Source organism: Didymosphaeria variabile (assembly GCF_027946475.1).
Source record: "Didymosphaeria variabile strain IMI 356815 chromosome Unknown scaffold_7, whole genome shotgun sequence".
NCBI classification, from domain to species: domain Eukaryota; kingdom Fungi; phylum Ascomycota; class Dothideomycetes; order Pleosporales; family Didymosphaeriaceae; genus Didymosphaeria; species Didymosphaeria variabile.
In genome coordinates this window covers 3013963-3031178 of record NW_026611626.1, presented here as the reverse complement: position 1 = coordinate 3031178, position 17216 = coordinate 3013963, and the positions used below count along the sequence as shown (strand labels likewise).

The window sequence follows — 17216 nt, the reverse complement described above, 5'->3', positions numbered from 1 at the left end:
AACGTGGCAGCCAGACTCCGACGGCGAGAGCGGGGTAATCCGGTAGTCCCCACCTGCACGCCTCTACGCGCGCTGGTCGGCATGGGGAAATCCTCGCCTACACGTTTTGTTGTGTCAAAGGTTCGAAGGGGTATTTTTCCTCCGGGGAACATAACATATCGAACAACAAGAGGCGCTCTCTTCCGTTGCTTTTATTCTCTCTGCACCTCTTCAGGTATACCTATATATATTAATCAGCCACTTTGCAGTACTCATACCAACACGTCATGCCTCACGCCGAATCTCCAGAGCGAGAACTACCCAGCTTCAATGGCCAAAAGCTCTACGTGAACGATGGACTCCTCCATCCTGAACAAGTAGGCGCTTTGAAGGAATCTTCTCCGGATCTGCCGGTTGAAGAGCTCCGACGCCGCTATGAAGAAGATGGCTACGTGTTTCTGAAGGGCCTGCTACCTCGCGAGGATGTGCTGAAGGCCCGACAAGCATACTTTGAAAGGCTTGCCCCCAGCGGTGTATTGAAGCCCGGGACTGCGGCGGTCGACGGAGTCTTTGATGATGCAAAAGATGCTGCCGACTATCCTGGCATAGGTGCCGGCGCTTCCCCAGGAAACGGCAAGCCTGGAGCTGGTACTGCTGAGGTTTTTGTCGACCTCGCATTGCAGGCGCACTATGACGATTGGTATAAGGAGAAGTTCTGCAAGCATCCTGTCCTCAGAGATACCATCGCTCGCATTTCGGGTTGGGGTGATAACACACTAGCAGTGCGAAGGAGTTTGCTGAGGAATAATACTCCCGGCAATAAAGCGATCGGAGTGCATTATGACCAGATCTTCTTGAGGCACGGAGAGCCGACTAGTTTCACTGCTTGGGTTCCTATGGGTGACATTAGCTTGACTGGAGGAGGTTTGATTTACCTCGAGAATGGTGAGCGATGAGTGGCGACACCTGAGATATGCACTACTGACGAGCGCAGGCCATACGTTGGGTCGGGAGATCGAAGCAGACTTCACACGGAAGGCAAAAGAGAATGGGTTGACGGACGAGGAAACCAAGTATGCGTTCAACCAGAACATGCTTTCCACTGGTCTGCTTGCAGATGGTCCGCGGGGAGTACAGTGAGACTTTCAGAAGACGATGGCTGGTGACATCCTATGAGGCGGGGGATGTTGTTCTACATACGCCGTACTCAGTAGGTGACCCTCGACATGTGGTTCGTACCTCATTAATATGGTTGACAGATCCATGCTTCGACAATGAACTTTGACCCCGGCAACGTCATCCGGGTCGGGACGGACTTGCGCTTCGTAGACAGCAGCAGACCATGGGACAAGCGATGGGACAAGGACTACGAATTCAACGATGGTGTCTAAGTAGGAGCTGTCCTAAACAGTCAATGACATCGCATTGGCAAAAGCCGCTGTTAACTACTCGTCAGGCAGGTGAGGCCATGATCATGCGATGGATTCGGCCCGCTTCGCGCCTGCCGTAGTCGAAGAGCAACGCATTCCTGAGCATGGGTGCGCACAACTGAGTCCCAGCCAATTGCTGGTGAAGGTCTGCTCACCCACTACGTTTGCCCAGTGAACTTGATGGCTTTGGCTAAACGCGTTTTAGTTCTGGTATTACTACGATTAAAACCTCAAGCCCGCTATAGATGCGTATGCGCACCGACGTCTAACGAAAACACTGGGCAGTCATCGACTATGCGTCGATTCCTGTGTGCCACATCAACAGTCAGTATGCGGCTAGAGTATTGGTTAAGACTCTGCCTTTGAGCTGCCATGTCGAACAATCGAGGTTTTAGACTCAGTCAGATTCCTGCAGCTTCCGTGACATGAGACCCGAATACCGGGATCCGACGAAAGTGAACACCATTAACGAATCACAAAGTCCCCGGACACATTCGGTCCGACCAAATTACACCACCATATACACAGAGTACCGCACCGTTGCTAACATCCCTCGAGTCTCTGTGTATTGGGATTTTGTTGATCAGACGAGCAGTATGGGCCTCGTTCTGAAGGCGGTGGGCGCCTACGTCCTGGTATGTCCTGTGCTCCCCTATCAAGTAACCAGTGCTGATTGAAGCAGTATATTATCTCACGGGCAGTATACAATGTATTTTTCCATCCATTAGCCAGATTCCCTGGTCCGAAGATATGGAGCGCCTCTCGACTTCCCTACCTGTTCACCCTCGTCATTGGACAAAACTCATTCCGCATCAAAGCGCTTCACGACGAGTATGGTCCAATCGTACGTGTCGCGCCCAACGAACTGCACATCAACGATCCTCGGGCCTGGAACGACATCTATTTGAGAAAAGACAGCGAGATCCGCCCTCCACAATGGGGGATGAGACCACCAGGGATCGAGTCCTATAATGTCATTTCTGGGGTTGGCGCCGACCACGCACGGTTTCGCAAAGCATTGGGATTGGCCTTCTCTGAAGACGCCGTCAAAGAGTACGAGCCTACAGTGCGCTCCTACTTCAACAAATTCACCGCCCGCATCGACGACCTCATTGCGAAGAACAAGGGCTCTGCCGTCGTCGATATGGTCAAGTGGTCTAACTTCACTACATTCGACATCATCGGCGAGCTGGCGTGGTCGAAGTCGTATGGCTGTCTGGACACCGGCGCAGGACATGCAATTATGGGCGTTCTATCGCATTTCCAGGGCGTCATCATCGCCGCAGCTATCACGTACTATCCCTGGATAAACAACGCTCTCATGGCGATTACACCGAGGTCTGCTTTCGAAGACTTGAAAATGATCTTCAACGACGGACATGAGCGGCTGCAAAACCGCCTCAAGAATGGTCCAAGCGGCCACCCAGACGTCCTGGGCCATCTCGCAGAGTACAACAAGCAGAACCCGACAGCCAAGATAACAGACGACGAAATCGAGCAGAACGTCTTCTCCTGCCTCGTCGCGGGATCTGAGTGCCTAACTACAGCCTTCTCCGGCGCCCTCCACTACCTCCTCGTCTACCCCTCCAAGCTCCACCGAGCACAACAAGAAGTCCGCGCTGCATTCTCCTCCGAAGCAAGCATAAACGCGACCGATGCCGCAAAACTAGAATACCTCAACGCCATCATAGAGGAATCCCTCCGTCTATGCCCGCCCCTCCCAGACATGCTCCGCCGCCAGCTTCCCAGCTCCACCCCCACCCCCATCGCAGGAACCCTCATCCCCCTCCACCGTCGTCTCCGTCTCCTGCTACTCCATGTTCCGCAGCGCCTCTCATTTCTCCGCCCCCGACGTCTTCGCCCCAGAGCGCTTCTTACCATCGCCCTCCACCGACGACTCATCAAAGTGGTCCCCAGACTCACCCCTGAACCACAACGACATGGCTGCGTTCAAGCCCTGGGGCGTAGGCCCGCGCGAATGTCCAGCTCAGCCTCTAGCTCGGCTGGAGATGCGGCTTTTCCTAGCGATATTGCTGTATAGGTACGATTTTAGGGTTGCGGAGGGGAGTTACTTGACGAGGTGGACGAGTCAGAGGGTTTTTGAGACGTGGCAGAAGGAGAAGATGGATGTGGAGTTCACGCCGGCTAGTTCCTCCATGGGAGAGACCTTGCCTGTAGCGGCACCGTAGACTGTACGCTATATGTAGGCTTGTTACCGGTCTTCGCTGACTTGGGGGTGATTTTATTGGCTTGACGATAGTTGAAGCTGATATGCGGTGGGACTAGTCGGAGTTGAGGCGCGTGAGTGCGGAATTGGGGTGGAGAATATAGCTTTATGCGAATTCTGTTGAGCTCTTTTACGTTAGTGTGTGAAGGGGTGTGCTTCATTGGTTTCCGGTGTCAGGAAATGAAGGCGTGGGTACCACAGCTGAAGCTAGAGGCGTTCCCCCACCGTAAAGTGCATTAAATCATGACAAGGGGAGCTTTGATAACTGAGATGGTGGAACGCATATCTGCTTACACAGGAAACGATTAGGAAATGTAAAGCGCAGAGTTACTTTTTGCAAGAATATTGATGTATGCGTATGACTGGGCAAGCTGGACTATACTCAATAGGCGAAGGCGAATGAAGGTATCAACTGGGATACCTCATTCTTGGCCCGTGATACGTAGCAATTCTACTGAGTTCCGAGCAGAAGTGGCTTCGCAGACGTTCTTCAAACTTTTGATCCATTGCTAAGTGACACTTCGAGGAATACTTGATTACTTAGTCGTTACCCTTTGAAAGAGTTACGGAACCTGTTTGATTGTTACGCCAGCATATGAAAAGCTAAATGAGGCTATCAAGGGCATTGTGGTTTGCTTGTCACGCACGATTAATCTTTTCTTAGTCCTTTTGGAAGGAGGCTTTGATCTTTCCTATGTGTATCGACTATTTGACAGCTTTTATGGTCGATTGTCACGCACGTACTATAGCCGATTCTAGGATGTAGCCGCCTTGTCGATCGCTCTCAGTCATGGATGCGCACATGCTGGAGGCGGTAAAGATTGCAGAACATTGTGTGTTGATGGACAAGGTGAACGTCGTGGAGGCAGGGAACAACAAGGATGTTATCAGGACGGAGTTGTTTGCGCCGTAGTGGTTCAGGGGTAAGAACATGGGTAAATTGCGATGAAACTGACTTCTGACGAATTATATCATCTAGAGAGGCGCACCGGGTGTGTGAACATCAATAGAGATCCACCTAGCATTGTGGTTTTGTTGCTGGATATTCGTGCACAGCCACCGCTAACACAACGCAGCATGCATACCGTATGCATGAACCCCACCTGGAGGTTGCCTGCTGTCAGCCTTGGGGCCTCCAAGTTTTCTTTGATATTTCGCCGTTTGTCCTCTGAGAGTTCGCTTTCTGTGTCTTTTTCTTCCGCAGGCCTCCGCTGTCTTGCAGAATCCAGACACTGATTTTTACGATTGCGACCATGGGCGGCTCTATGACGGATGCCACCGAGGATTGTGGCGACCCATCCACATCACAATCTTCCTATCTTCCACCTTTATCTCCACGACGTAATCGACAGAACTCTGACGAACTGCTAAGGGATCCTTCAACTCACCAGTTGAACGACATCCCTGCGTACACTACAGATGCAAGCGGTAGGCCAACATCCGCATCGAAAAGGCACCTACCTACAGTTTTGACGGGGGTTGACTCTCGACACGAGCCGTCTGATGCCGGCCATAATGACGTCCCGAAAACTCAAGGTTCCTACATCTGCGAATGCTGTCCGAAAAAGCGAAAGAAATTTGATACTGAAGAGGAGTTACGGTATGGTTGAATAGCCCCACCTCTACATGTGTCCTTTGCGTTGATTCGGCTGAGTTCCATGTGCGTATTTTGGATTGATTTTAAGCAGTCTTCATGAAATTGAGAAGTCATACACCTGCGCCTACTGCCCGTCTCGCTTCAGGAGCAAGACCGAGGCTGAGCGCCATCAGAATAGCCTTCATTTACGCCGCTACTCATGGTCATGCGCTGCACTAACTGGATCGCCTGCTACCTTCTCGTATGGTCAAGATAGTGCTGAAGCCTGTGGCTATTGCGGCAAGGAGCTTCCCAATCCTCCGAACTGGGTTTTACGTACCGAACATCTCAACCACGTTCACAAGATGAACGAATGCAATCAAGCTAAGAAATTCTTCCGAGAGGACCATTTTCGCCAACATCTTAAGCATAGCCATGCTGCTACAATTGGGGAATGGATCAACCTGCTAGCAAAGGCTTGCAAAAAAGATGAACCACCACCACAAGACCCACTGCCTGGTTCGTCAAGCACGGCTGCACAGCACGATGTTACACCATCCACCTCTACGTCAACGAACCCTGACTCGCCTTTACAGACCCACATGGCTTCGCCTCTCAGTGGCCAGAATATCACTGATAGCTACAAATGGAAACTGCTCCGTCGAAGACCCATATTGGAGGCCCGGGGAGAACCAAAAGGCGAGGGCAAAGGCCCAAGAAGTCGAGTATCCGAAAGAGTGGACGAAAATCAGGTAGTGACTTCCACAAGGCTTGCGACTGTGTGGGATTCTTGCAGAGAAAACTCGCTAGAGCTTTGGGACAGGAAAGAAGAACCCGAAGGGTCCAAGGTGAAGGATGACAAAGAGCAGGAAGGTCGTAAGGATAGCAACAAGTTACCATTGCATAGGGGTTCAGTACCTTCGAACTCTATCCCACGTTCAGTCTCTACCGCTCGTGTGGCTGAAGTAACTCTGGAGCCGGAACAGCTGCAGGAGATCTCCCAATGCCGGATCTCAACTATGTTGCCTCAGGCTGGGACCCCGGTCGACAAAAAGGATGACAATTCGTTTAATGACTCAGGATATGCGTCCGTAAGTCGAGTCAGCAAATCCATTACGCAAAGTATTTCGGGGCAACGTCGGACCACTCTACAAAATATTCAACTACTAGAAGGTGGAGGGGACGACGAAATCCAGTCAATCGATTCCGATGAATCGCACATCGGTTCAGATGCGTCTGTTCAAACAAGCGCCGCACAACACGAAGGAAAGGCTTACTTCGCACGGTTCCTTGCGGACGATAAGGACCTACGTACTCTGCTCGAGCAGTTACTCCAAAAGATGGGCATAGGTCGTTTCTCGAACACTATGCGGAAACTTCTTAAGGTCTATTACAAGAGCTTATCTAAGACCGCTAACACGGAGAGAAAGCGTTTAAGTGTTTCTCTGTTAAAGAGTAGAAGGGGCAGGAGACGGATTGGTGAGCTCATCGCGGGCTATCTGGGCAAAAATGGTGACAATGATGATGATGACGATGAAGTCGATCCAGCTACAAAGGCAAGACTAACCGAGCTACGAATGAGCCTTCTCGAGGAGTGGCTTGGGAAGATACCGAAGACACTCGTTGGTGAAGGCGATTCGCAGGGACCTGGCAGCAAAAGTCATCTGAAGCATCACGAGGCGAATAACAGGTCGCAGGGCTTGCAGATGGATGATAGTGACATCGATTCGGAATCTGATGATGATGACGAACACATCGCATTGTCCTATCTCACCGAGATGCAAACGTTCTTCCATGATTCCGTCGCCTTCGGAGAGCTTGTGCAAAATCTACCAGTCCTACTTCTGCCGCATGCTCTAGCTCAAATTGTTTTCTCTACGAGAAAGGACAGTATCTATCTCTCACAAGAAGCTGACCTGTCATTGATAAATAAGTGGAAAGGGCAGGTAGAGCAATTCACGCAAGTCGAATGGGACTGGTGGCCTCTATCACCACACATCAGAGATCTACAGCTCACCGAGTCGCGTCTCCACTGGACATGTGTAAGTTTGACCAAATTAAAAGCTTCGAAGCTGACCAAAGGTTAGATTTGTGGCACAAAACTATGGAAAGAGATAAATCATGAAGAAGCCGCTCTTATCAATGCGACGTTACCAAACCTCGCTGACACTCCGTTATGGCCACATCGCTGTCGACCAAACGACGGAAGATCTTTTTGGAAACGTTTATACAGGTTTCTTGCGCATTCACAATCTTCCAGTGCTCAACAGCGTTACACGCCGCAGACTTCTGGCAGGTCCCAGTCCGGGACAGCTTCGAAGACTGATTACCAGACATCCGATCAAGAGGCTTTGAGTAGTACCGTACAAACGTCATCCACTCAGCAGAGCGGCATCGTGAATCAACATCAACCTAGTCCGTATGCAAATTCATCCACCTCCAGTGCCTTTTGGATACTCTTTGGTGTGCAAGGTAGACGAAAACCCCTGGATATGAGTCACATCCCGATACTGCAGCAAAGTGACGATAGCAGCTTCTATCGAACGCTTAAATCAAACTATCGACGAAGTCGAGGCAGGTTCAGACTTTGGTTCTCTTTCTGGAGACTAGATTACTGCGAAGTCGTAAAGGTATGAACTTCGCACCTATGCCTTGGATTAGTCTCTGATGTACAATTCAGTTCAAACGCATTGCATCTCGCTTAGTAATTCGAGAACGCAAGGAGCTCCCCCTCGAGAAAGAGTACGAGTACAGTCCGCGGCCCCCAAATCCAAACGCCACCAACCCAACCATAACCCGACACGAGTTCTCAATGCACCTCAACGCATGTGAAAAGCCTTGTCGCTGGGCAGCCTTTCATGAATGTATGCCACAGCTGAAGACAACATATACCATAGAGACCATTCCGAAACGATGTCAGCAATTCAACATCAACTCAAACGACAATAAGGATATGTTTGCTTGGGGTCTAGAGGCGAAACACGTAGTGTCAGCACGATACCTCGTTGTGTATCATCTTGTGGCTTTCATGGTACCGTTTGGATTATTCCTCTGGTGGATGATCGCCTTCGACGGAGATATTCAAGGTGCAGCTGTACCAGCTGCTGTGTTCATCGGCGCAGTCTCGATGTTCTGGAGTACAAGTGGCGTTGTGATTCAGAGCCGTCAGAACTATGATGGTTTCATCTGATGCATGGTCTCTTATACTTGGGCATATCCAAATCTACCATAATGATGTGAGAGGCAGCCGGAACCTGTGCACACTCGGACGATGAGGATGAGAAAAGTGTGAGATTCGCACCCAAGAGACGCTGCTAGCTTCTTGTAACTGTTGAGTATGTACTCCGCTGGGGAAGAGCAATGTATTTTTGGTTTTTTCTTCCTTTCAGTACGAATTCTATTCAATAACGAAATCCCTGCGCATGCGTTGCAAGATGACCGGTGATGCCACACAACCTAGCCTTAGATCTTGACCGTCAAATCTATGCCCGCTCGCAATACCCGCGCCCAAACCATAAGAGCAGTCGCAATGAGTAAAGCTCCTGCCGCAACAAACCAAGCACCCTGCCAGCGCTCCAGCACATCAAGGCTGCCACTATCACGCGCGAGCCCCGCGATCGGGTTTCCGAGCAACGCCCCTACAGAGGCGATTGTATACCCCATACCCATTCGCGTTCCGTATTCCGACTTGTCCTGTGTGAGATTTGCTATGGTCACTGCCGGCAACGAGACCAAACCGCCAGTGACGAAACAAAAAGTGGCGCTGATAGCGATGAGACCGCCGAGGTCGTGCACGAAGCGCCAGCAGAAAAGGATGATTGATGTGGCGAAACAGCATGGAACGAGGACTGCGATACCACCGTAGCTGTATAGCATTGTTAGCGCTCTAAGATGCGAATCGAAACGTCGAACATACATATCTGCAAGGTAATTGTATGGAAAGCGACCGAAGAATGTGGCTGCATTCATGATGCTAACGACATTGAATGTCATGCTTTCGTTGATGGAAAGATCCAATGCATAGCTTTGAATGAAGAAATACGGGACGTAAGTCCCGGCTACCATGAAAGCGTAAGCTAGTTCGAAAGTCAGCTGTGACATCCGGTAGGTTTCTAGTGGAGGAAGGCTTACAAATGATGAAGATGGTGTACGGAGTGTCGCGGAGTAAACTGCTCTTCAGAAGTGCCCTTTCCTTCCTAGGGTGGCCATGCGGTCTCAGTATCGCCAGGCTCACCGATAGCCCGCCTAGCATGATGAACGCTAATATTCGTACGGCCCAGCCGAAACCGACTTCCCGGAAGAGTTCGCGCATCATAAGTGGATACACTACTCCAGCTGTTGTTGAAGGTCAGCCATTTGCCACTCTTTCTTTCAAGGTGTTCTCCTACCAATACTACTCCCTGTGCTAACAATGCCAGCAGCTAACATCCTCCTTTTTGTGAAATAGAACGGAATAATGGCCGCGCTCGTAAACGCCAAAGTTCCAGAGCCGATACCAACGCAAATGCCCTGCGCAAGGAGCAGCTGCCAGTAGGTTGTGCAAAGGCTCGTCATCATCATTCCAATGACTTCAAAAGCAATGCCAGTGAACACGACAGGACGAAGGTGGCCTCTATCGAGCAACCAGCCAGCAAACACACCAACGAACAGCGTCAAGAAGAGCTGCATAGAACCGATCCATGCGATGTTGGAGTGCGATATAAGCTGAAATCTCTGATGGTAGTAGGTCTCGAATACTGAGAATGAGTTTGTCAATCCCCTACGAACGACTTAGTGCACGCTGTGTCAGAATTGCTGATAAACGAACCAGGTGTTCATGAAGAGGAGCCAGCACCCGAGGACTTGCAACCACGCCTTCGTCCCTCCATCTTGCTGAATGGGGGACTCTTTCGGTAATGCAGATATCGAAATTTGAGAGCTTCCGGCAGATACATCAATTGTGTATCCAACAGTCTTCTCGTTCTTGCTCGACTCTTGCATTTTGTCTCTCAGCAAAAGCGAGCATATGAGGCTTGCATGGCTGCTGGACTTGAGGGCTTAGAAGAGTTTATAGTGCAAAGTAGTTCAGATGCACGCGGCGAATGACAGTCTTCTTCGCGTCGTAGGTAAGAGCACACCGTACAGACTAGTACGATACTGGGTTGATCAGTGAGGCACGATTACCTCCGCTAGCTCTCAGAAGCGCCTATGCATCTAAACCTTGAGCATTAGGGGGCCGAAACAAATGTTTAGCGTTTCAATCTGGTGAGGATGCGTTGGTGATGTTCCATGTCAGCTCACGCAACTACGCCCCGAATCATCGGTGAGAAAACTCTCGGGCGACGTAGAATTCCAGGATAGTGTCAAGGTCTTTCTTTGCTGTTCGCCTATATCTTTTTCGCAAGTCGTGTCTTCGTCGCCTCAAAAGTGGCTCACCCAAAGCAGGTTTGAGTACGAATCCTGGCAGTTGACTACAAAGTTTCCTTCCCCGCTCCATCGAAGCCAGGTACCAAAGCAACTAGATCCTCCGTGCTGACATTACCTCCAGTCAAGACAACGCCAACTCTTACGCGCCTATCAGCAGCCGCCACCCATCCATGAAACGCATCGCTAAATAAGGCCGCAGCCAGCGGCACAGCAGCGCTCGGCTCGATCGCAAAACCTAACTCTCTCACGCCAACTCTCAGCGCATCTTCAATCTGCGCCTCGCTGACGGTCAATACTCGATTGACATTCTCCTCCGCTCGGATGTGCTCCCAGTTCGCCTCGCCCGTCAGCGAGCGCAGTCCATCCGCGATCGAACCAGGCCCTTGAATCTTGAGCGTTCGTCTGCCGCTCTGAAGAGCATGCGCCAGCCCGGGGCCTCCATATTCAGGTTCACAGCCGAAGACAGCCACGCCTTGGGGCTTACTAGCTGCGATGGCACCGCAGAGTAAGCCCCCTCCACCACTGGGAACGATGATGGCGTCGAGACTGTTTCCCGTTTGGGAGGTCTGCTGCAGGAACTCTTGCACTGCAGTTGCCTGACCGAGAACAATGTTGAGATGGTCAGCTGGCGGGACGAGTATTGCACTGGTGGCGTGCTGTATCTGCTCGGCGAGCAGAACCCGGTCGTTGGGATCGGTTCCGGAGAAGAGGACTGTAGCACCGTGGTTTTGGGCAGCAGTGACCTTTTTAGGTGGACAGTTTGACGGAACGACAACGTAGGTCGGGATGCGCATGTTCCGCTGCTTAGATGCGAGATGAGCAGCGTGCGCTACTGCTTGTGCGTGATTACCTATGATCATTTAGTACAGTGTTCAAATGCTCGGCAGGGCATCTTGTTACCTGTGCTGTACGCCACTACACCATTCTTCAGATCTATGTCGTTAAGCTTTGCTAGGAAGTGACACGCCCCTCGAAACTTGAACGATCCAGTATACTGTAGGTTCTCACACTTGAAGTAAATTTCGACATGAGATGAAGACTTCGCGTTCTTGGAATGGTGAAGTTTTTCGTTGACCAGTCGTGTGAGCTGCGGGGAATCTTTGACGGGGGTCGTATGGGTTATAGACGAGAGTAGAAGTGCTGCGGCACGGACTTCAGCGGTGCTTGGTAGTTTGTACAAAGCCATGATGATGAACGACTCTTGAAGTCACTTGCTGTGACATTTATGGGAATTCCATAGCTGGATGGAGTGCTGAGAACCAATGTTCCGGGTCGTGATATGTCTCACGGTACCCTTTTACTAGCGGTGTGCCTAACACAGCTGTGCCGCCCGGGTGGCTCAAACGCTTGCATGTCATATTATTGTAAACCAAACTAAGAGTCTGATTGGTAGTGAAAATCGATATCTGACAGCTACCTTGCACGAGAACGCTAATAAGGAAGCCACCTTGGGGGCTGTTCTACGTCCAAAGCGGATTGTACTTCGCGGAGCCATGCTGAAAACGAACCCAGCGTCTTGTTCCTTGATTATAGACTAGCTTTTATCTACAGCGAATCCTAATGCACTTGACTTGCCAAAAGCGAACAACGTTCTGCAGCAAGCGACTTCACCCTTAACAGCTTTCCGTTGTTTACCTTCTTATATCGCATCACTGCACAATACAGTAGTGACAGCACGGCCAATCCGCACATTCACCACCATCTTCGCATTCCCGGTAACAGTTGCACAGATTTTGGTCCTCTTCGCAGTCTCCAGGGCAACACATACTTGGTCTCTGCGTGTGGAGTAGGAAATGAACTGTCGGAAGCGTGCGTGGAGGCGCAGTACTTGGTGACCAAATGTGGAATTTGTTGGATAATCGCGTTCGGGAATCGACACTTGTGAAAGAAGCGAGGGTAAAGCAATAATGCAGCTCAGTTAAGTATTTCTGTAGGAACGCAAACGGACTCGCCGTGATGGCGTGTCGTCGGCGATTGTCACGGTAAACGCAATCCTCCAACACATTAAACCCGTGTGCGTAGCATACAAATAGCCCCGTCATCCTTAGAGAACACCCGCTCTCAAGGTTGCCAAAAGGCTCGCCGAACGCGAGACTACCCATTACGTTTGAAGTTGGGAACATCCACCACTTCATGACATCACACTGGCGGTCCGTCTCCAGGTTGGCTTTGATGCGTTGGACCGCGAGGTCAGCGATCTGAGGCTCCCACTTTGCGGCGATATTTCTGTTGCCAGCGGCTTGGAAGAGGCGGCGCTGTCGCGAAGTTTTATTTTTCGGGATGCCGAAGACACCGTTTACTTTCTTCACTATACTGAGAGGGCACTTGTTTCGTGTACCACGGACCGCGGATGATACAATATGCGTCGATGTCAGCGATCGTAACCTCCTTTGGAGCTATGCAGACATATGGGACTGTTTTACTAGTTCCAACGCTAAGTTGTATAATAGGTTGACATGGCTTGGACCGTGTATTTCGCACAAAGCGTGAACATGAAGTGATCTTCGTCCCGCAAGGATTCGAAGCTTCAGCGGTATGCCTGCGTATGCTGAGAGGAAGAGTCCGGGAATATTTCGACGACCGCTTTGGAAGCCGGTCTGAACAGCCTGTGTAACATAACCTTTGAGCAATTACGTGTACGGCGGTTCTCGGGTTCTCACCTGAAGTACGACCCATCCTAGGAACAGCAATGAAGCGTACCCGAGAGCCACATATAGACTGAGCTGTGACAGCGAAAAATCCATGATCTGTGGATTCGCTGCGGATACAGAACACAATCACGAAGGTGACACAACCTTGTAATTGATCGTTTGGAGTTCATACGTGTGCCTCGATCGTGCGTTGTTTAGCGCTTACGATCTGGGTCGATTGGTTTGGGGAAACGCTGTAACTTTTGTTGGAACTCCATCAAGTTGTAACGAACATTGGCATATGTCACCTCCATGGTGTTTTATCGTGGAGAGCTACACATGCCGATTGACATATGTACCTCCACGCCAGCTGAAAAAAACTTGATTCGTTGCAAGTGCAGATTGACATTTAGCAACATCATTCTGGGCAATGTGGTCAGACTGCTGGACATGCTATTACAGCGAAGCGAGTGCGCATACGGAGGGTCTGACCCATTGAACCGGTTCCGAGCTCCATGAGGTTGGCCAGTGGATGACTCTGTTGATCGAGACGCTCTTCCTCTACTGTTTGACACTACGTTCGAAACCATGAATGCTGTTTAAGTGATGATATAGTCTTCCTGGAGTATTGCAAGCCTGGCTGGGTGATGCATGATCCTTATCGTGTGGAGGTGACCACACCAATCAGGAGCGTGGAAGCTCCGCAGACGTGTCGCGCGTCGACTTCTGGCATACGATGTCCAGTGTCAGCGATGCTGTTTAAGCTGCGCCCGGAGTATTTCACGATTAGCTTGAGACTCGAACACATGCTGCGGAATGCGGCTGGAGTAGGAGGACGCACCTGCGGATCAGTCCACCAAGGGTCCGTGGTTACGTCATACCCCGCTCATGCCGAGCTTAAGAGCTCAAGCTGTCCTGTCCATTCAAAGGAGCACACCTTTGATCACTCTAAGCATCTTCAAAATCATCAATTGGGCTTCCAAACCTCGATAGACCATCCAAACTCCATTCACCGGCCCCAGCACAGCTTTACACCTCACAATGGGTTGGTTCACCAGCACCAAGGAAGCCGCCTCTACGCCTACCGAGCCCACCACCGAGGGCGGCTCTCGACTCGGCGTTGGAGCAGAGCAGGATCGCTACTCATCTCACTTCAACATTCCGGAGGAGGAGAAAGAGCGCCTTAAGCAGCAAGTCAGGGACTGGGCGAACAAGCAGGGCAGCGGCGCCGAGCAGGACCGTTACGCATCACATTTCAGCCTCCAGAACGATCCAGTCGCAGCCGCTGCAAGGTGGCTTGCAAATACGCATCTCGATTCCTCGGGAGCTGAGCAGGATCGATGGGGCGGATACTTTGGTCTCGGTGCCGATGGGTGGGCGCGCGCCAAGAAGCTGTCAGAAACGCAGGGCGTCGGTGCTGAGCAGGTACGTTCCGAAGCAGCCTCCATTGACGAAGAATACTAACGAGTTCTAGGATCGCTACGGATCGCATTTCAGCATAGACACCGGCTCCGTCAAGAGGGCAGCGCTGTCCGTACAAGAGGGCGTAAAGCAGGCGCGCAACCAATAAATAACTGGGAGGACGATCGTGAACGATATAGCAAGTATTTGGACCAGATAAGAATGGCATCAAAAGTCATGTTACAGTAGCGATCGCATCTTGAATTCAATGGCATTTCATCCCATAGCGCCCGCAAACTACTGCCTATCAGAAGCGACCCATGCATACCGGAACAACACTTGTCCCGCGACCTTCTTACATTGCTCCGATTGATCGCGCAAAGCGCATGTTTTCCGAACGGCTTGTTAATGCAATCGACATGGGTCGTCAGAACTTCTGATCTCTCTGACCTGTGTCTGACTGCCACTATAATCAGCGTTGCTTTTCCGTTCACCGCCAACGCCCCACCTAGAGGACTACCTCGGCACGAATCGGCCGCATGCATCCCCAACCTCTCCTCCACACGTTGAGTCCCACAATTGCACTACAATTGCATATGTCATCATCACATTTGTAAGATATGCGGAGACATATACTACACCTGCGGTACAAGTATTGCACCGGATAGGTCCAGCGTACAGACCCTAGAAATAATGTAAATACCCTCTTCGGACAGCCTTGGTTCGACATCACACCAACAGCACACCTAATTGAACCATCCTTTCCTCCACGATAAGACATGTCTCGCAACATCCTCTTGACCGGCGCCTCCGGCTACCTAGGCGGCACCTTCCTCGAGCTTCTCAAGAACGCCAACCTCCCCGCCTACAAGATCTACGCCGTAGTCCGCTCCGACAAACAAGCCGAAGCAGTCAAACAATACCTCAATGTCGAGCCCATCACTGTTGACCTGTCCAACACCGATGCAGTGTCCTCCGCCATCATAGACCACAATATAACAATCGTATACCACCTTCACAACCCCCTCGACAACACCACACCCGCCTGGATCAAGGCCCTCGCAACCGTGAAGCAGAAAACCGCCCAGGATGTCCACTTTCTGTTTACTACGGGGGCGAAGCTCTTCTCCTCTCACGCGGGGGCACCTACGCGCCCGTTCTCAGACACAGACCCCTCCCTCTTTGCCATCCAAAAGGCCCAGCCGGAAAAAGCACCCATCGATGCGATGGGCATGGGCGTCTCATGCAACAACCTCGTCATCTCGACCGCGCAAGAACTAGGTGTAAAGTCCTACATTTTCGCGCCGTGCATCGTCTACGGCGCGGGTCTTGGTTTCGGAAATAAGATCTCCATACAGACGGTTGCGGTGGTGAAGGCTGCGGTGAAGACGAGGAAGGTGTATAAAGTGGATGAAGGGCGTCCGACGTGGCCGGTTTGTCACGTGGAGGATAATTCCACTTTGTATATTGAGATTCTACGCGGGATGCTGGAAGGGAGGGATATTGGGAGTGGAGAGGAGGGGTATTTCCTTGCGAGTCCGGGGAGCATGGCGTGGGATGATATCTACGCCGCTATGGGGAAGGCGTTGAAGAAGCGAGGTGTCGTTGATGATGAGACGGTTGTGGAAGCGGATGGAACTGCTTTGGAGAAGATGGGGGAAGGAATGGAGTGCCCGGCGGAGTTTGTGCCAATGCAGGTCGGTGGGCTGTGTACGTTGACGGCTGAGCACGGGAAGAAGATTGGGTGGAAGCCGAAGTACGCGCCGGAACATATTGTGGAGGCTGCGGATGCGGAGGTGGCGCTTATTTTGGAGCATCTGGAGGCCGCGAGGAGTTATGCGATTCCGAAGGGATGAAGTTGAAGCAGTGAAGGACCGCTTGACGAGGCGGGCAGAACCAGGAGTACGTGAACATATGGTCGAGCTAGAAAGCCATTTACATATTTACAACGAACAATTTATGTAAATCGATGTGTGTAACGCTTTGCTCTGCGCAGGTATATCTCAGTCTTACAGGCTTCGAGCTTAACATTCCCTGTTTCCAGCAATTGAGACAATGTACTATTCCTAACCCAAATTCCAAAGCCGTCACTCTAGTCAGCGTCTGGAACATCAGCACTTACAACACTCTAATGATGACAGCCAGCTCTGGTACTAAAATGGTTCAGTAAGCGGACCCCAGCCTACGTTTCATATACCACACCAACCATCACGCGTAGCGAAAGTGCGACGTTCCACCCAACAAGAAAGGAGCGCACATAGTGCGAACGTCTTACCTAACGCCAAGTTGGCGAGGGTCGTGTATAGTAACACGCGCCACACTTGTGCCACATACACGTGCAGTAGCGCGAGGATGTTGTTTGAAGGTCATCCACGACAAAGACATTTGCTGATGCTCACGACAGCTTCTGTGGAGTTGCTGGCGCGTATCCGTGGGCTGAGTCGATTTGTATGTCAAATATGGTGGGGTACGGGGCGAGCTGAGGTTTGCACGACAGTTAGATGCGCTGAGATGGACGAACAATGACAGCGGCAGATGAAGGTTTGATGTTTTCGACCTTCTTGAAG

General features: G+C 51.1%; 7 protein-coding genes across 7 annotated transcripts; 5 read left to right on the top strand and 2 right to left on the bottom strand.

The window, feature by feature from the left end:
* Positions 1-266: 266 nt before the first annotated feature.
* On the top strand, positions 267-1370 carry N0V89_010171 (uncharacterized protein; the record flags this gene model as incomplete). The annotated part of the gene is made up of 4 exons (XM_056218916.1): positions 267-924; positions 974-1052; positions 1117-1189; positions 1239-1370. The coding sequence occupies 4 exons, from the start codon at positions 267-269 to the stop codon at positions 1368-1370; spliced, it is 942 nt and encodes a 313-aa protein (XP_056068181.1).
* Positions 1371-1834: 464 nt separating this feature from the next.
* N0V89_010170 (uncharacterized protein) lies at positions 1835-3598 on the top strand (the record flags this gene model as incomplete). Its single annotated transcript, XM_056218915.1, has 3 exons — positions 1835-2044; positions 2092-3112; positions 3159-3598. 3 exons carry the CDS (start codon positions 1835-1837, stop codon positions 3596-3598), a joined length of 1671 nt encoding a protein of 556 aa, XP_056068180.1.
* A 1979-nt stretch (positions 3599-5577) lies between these two features.
* Positions 5578-7299, top strand: N0V89_010169 (uncharacterized protein; the record flags this gene model as incomplete). The annotated part of the gene is made up of 1 exon (XM_056218914.1): positions 5578-7299. The coding sequence occupies one exon, from the start codon at positions 5578-5580 to the stop codon at positions 7297-7299; it is 1722 nt and encodes a 573-aa protein (XP_056068179.1).
* Positions 7300-8674: 1375 nt separating this feature from the next.
* On the bottom strand, positions 8675-9277 carry N0V89_010168 (uncharacterized protein; the record flags this gene model as incomplete). The annotated part of the gene is made up of 2 exons (XM_056218913.1): positions 8675-9077; positions 9129-9277. The coding sequence occupies 2 exons, from the start codon at positions 9275-9277 to the stop codon at positions 8675-8677; spliced, it is 552 nt and encodes a 183-aa protein (XP_056068178.1).
* A 1385-nt stretch (positions 9278-10662) lies between these two features.
* COQ7_2 (ubiquinone biosynthesis monooxygenase Coq7) lies at positions 10663-11804 on the bottom strand (the record flags this gene model as incomplete). The annotated part of the gene is made up of 3 exons (XM_056218912.1): positions 10663-11468; positions 11659-11666; positions 11797-11804. The coding sequence occupies 3 exons, from the start codon at positions 11802-11804 to the stop codon at positions 10663-10665; spliced, it is 822 nt and encodes a 273-aa protein (XP_056068177.1).
* Positions 11805-14289: 2485 nt separating this feature from the next.
* Positions 14290-14818, top strand: N0V89_010166 (uncharacterized protein; the record flags this gene model as incomplete). The annotated part of the gene is made up of 2 exons (XM_056218911.1): positions 14290-14673; positions 14723-14818. The coding sequence occupies 2 exons, from the start codon at positions 14290-14292 to the stop codon at positions 14816-14818; spliced, it is 480 nt and encodes a 159-aa protein (XP_056068176.1).
* Positions 14819-15428: 610 nt separating this feature from the next.
* Positions 15429-16505, top strand: N0V89_010165 (uncharacterized protein; the record flags this gene model as incomplete). The annotated part of the gene is made up of 1 exon (XM_056218910.1): positions 15429-16505. One exon carries the CDS (start codon positions 15429-15431, stop codon positions 16503-16505), a length of 1077 nt encoding a protein of 358 aa, XP_056068175.1.
* Positions 16506-17216: the final 711 nt, after the last annotated feature.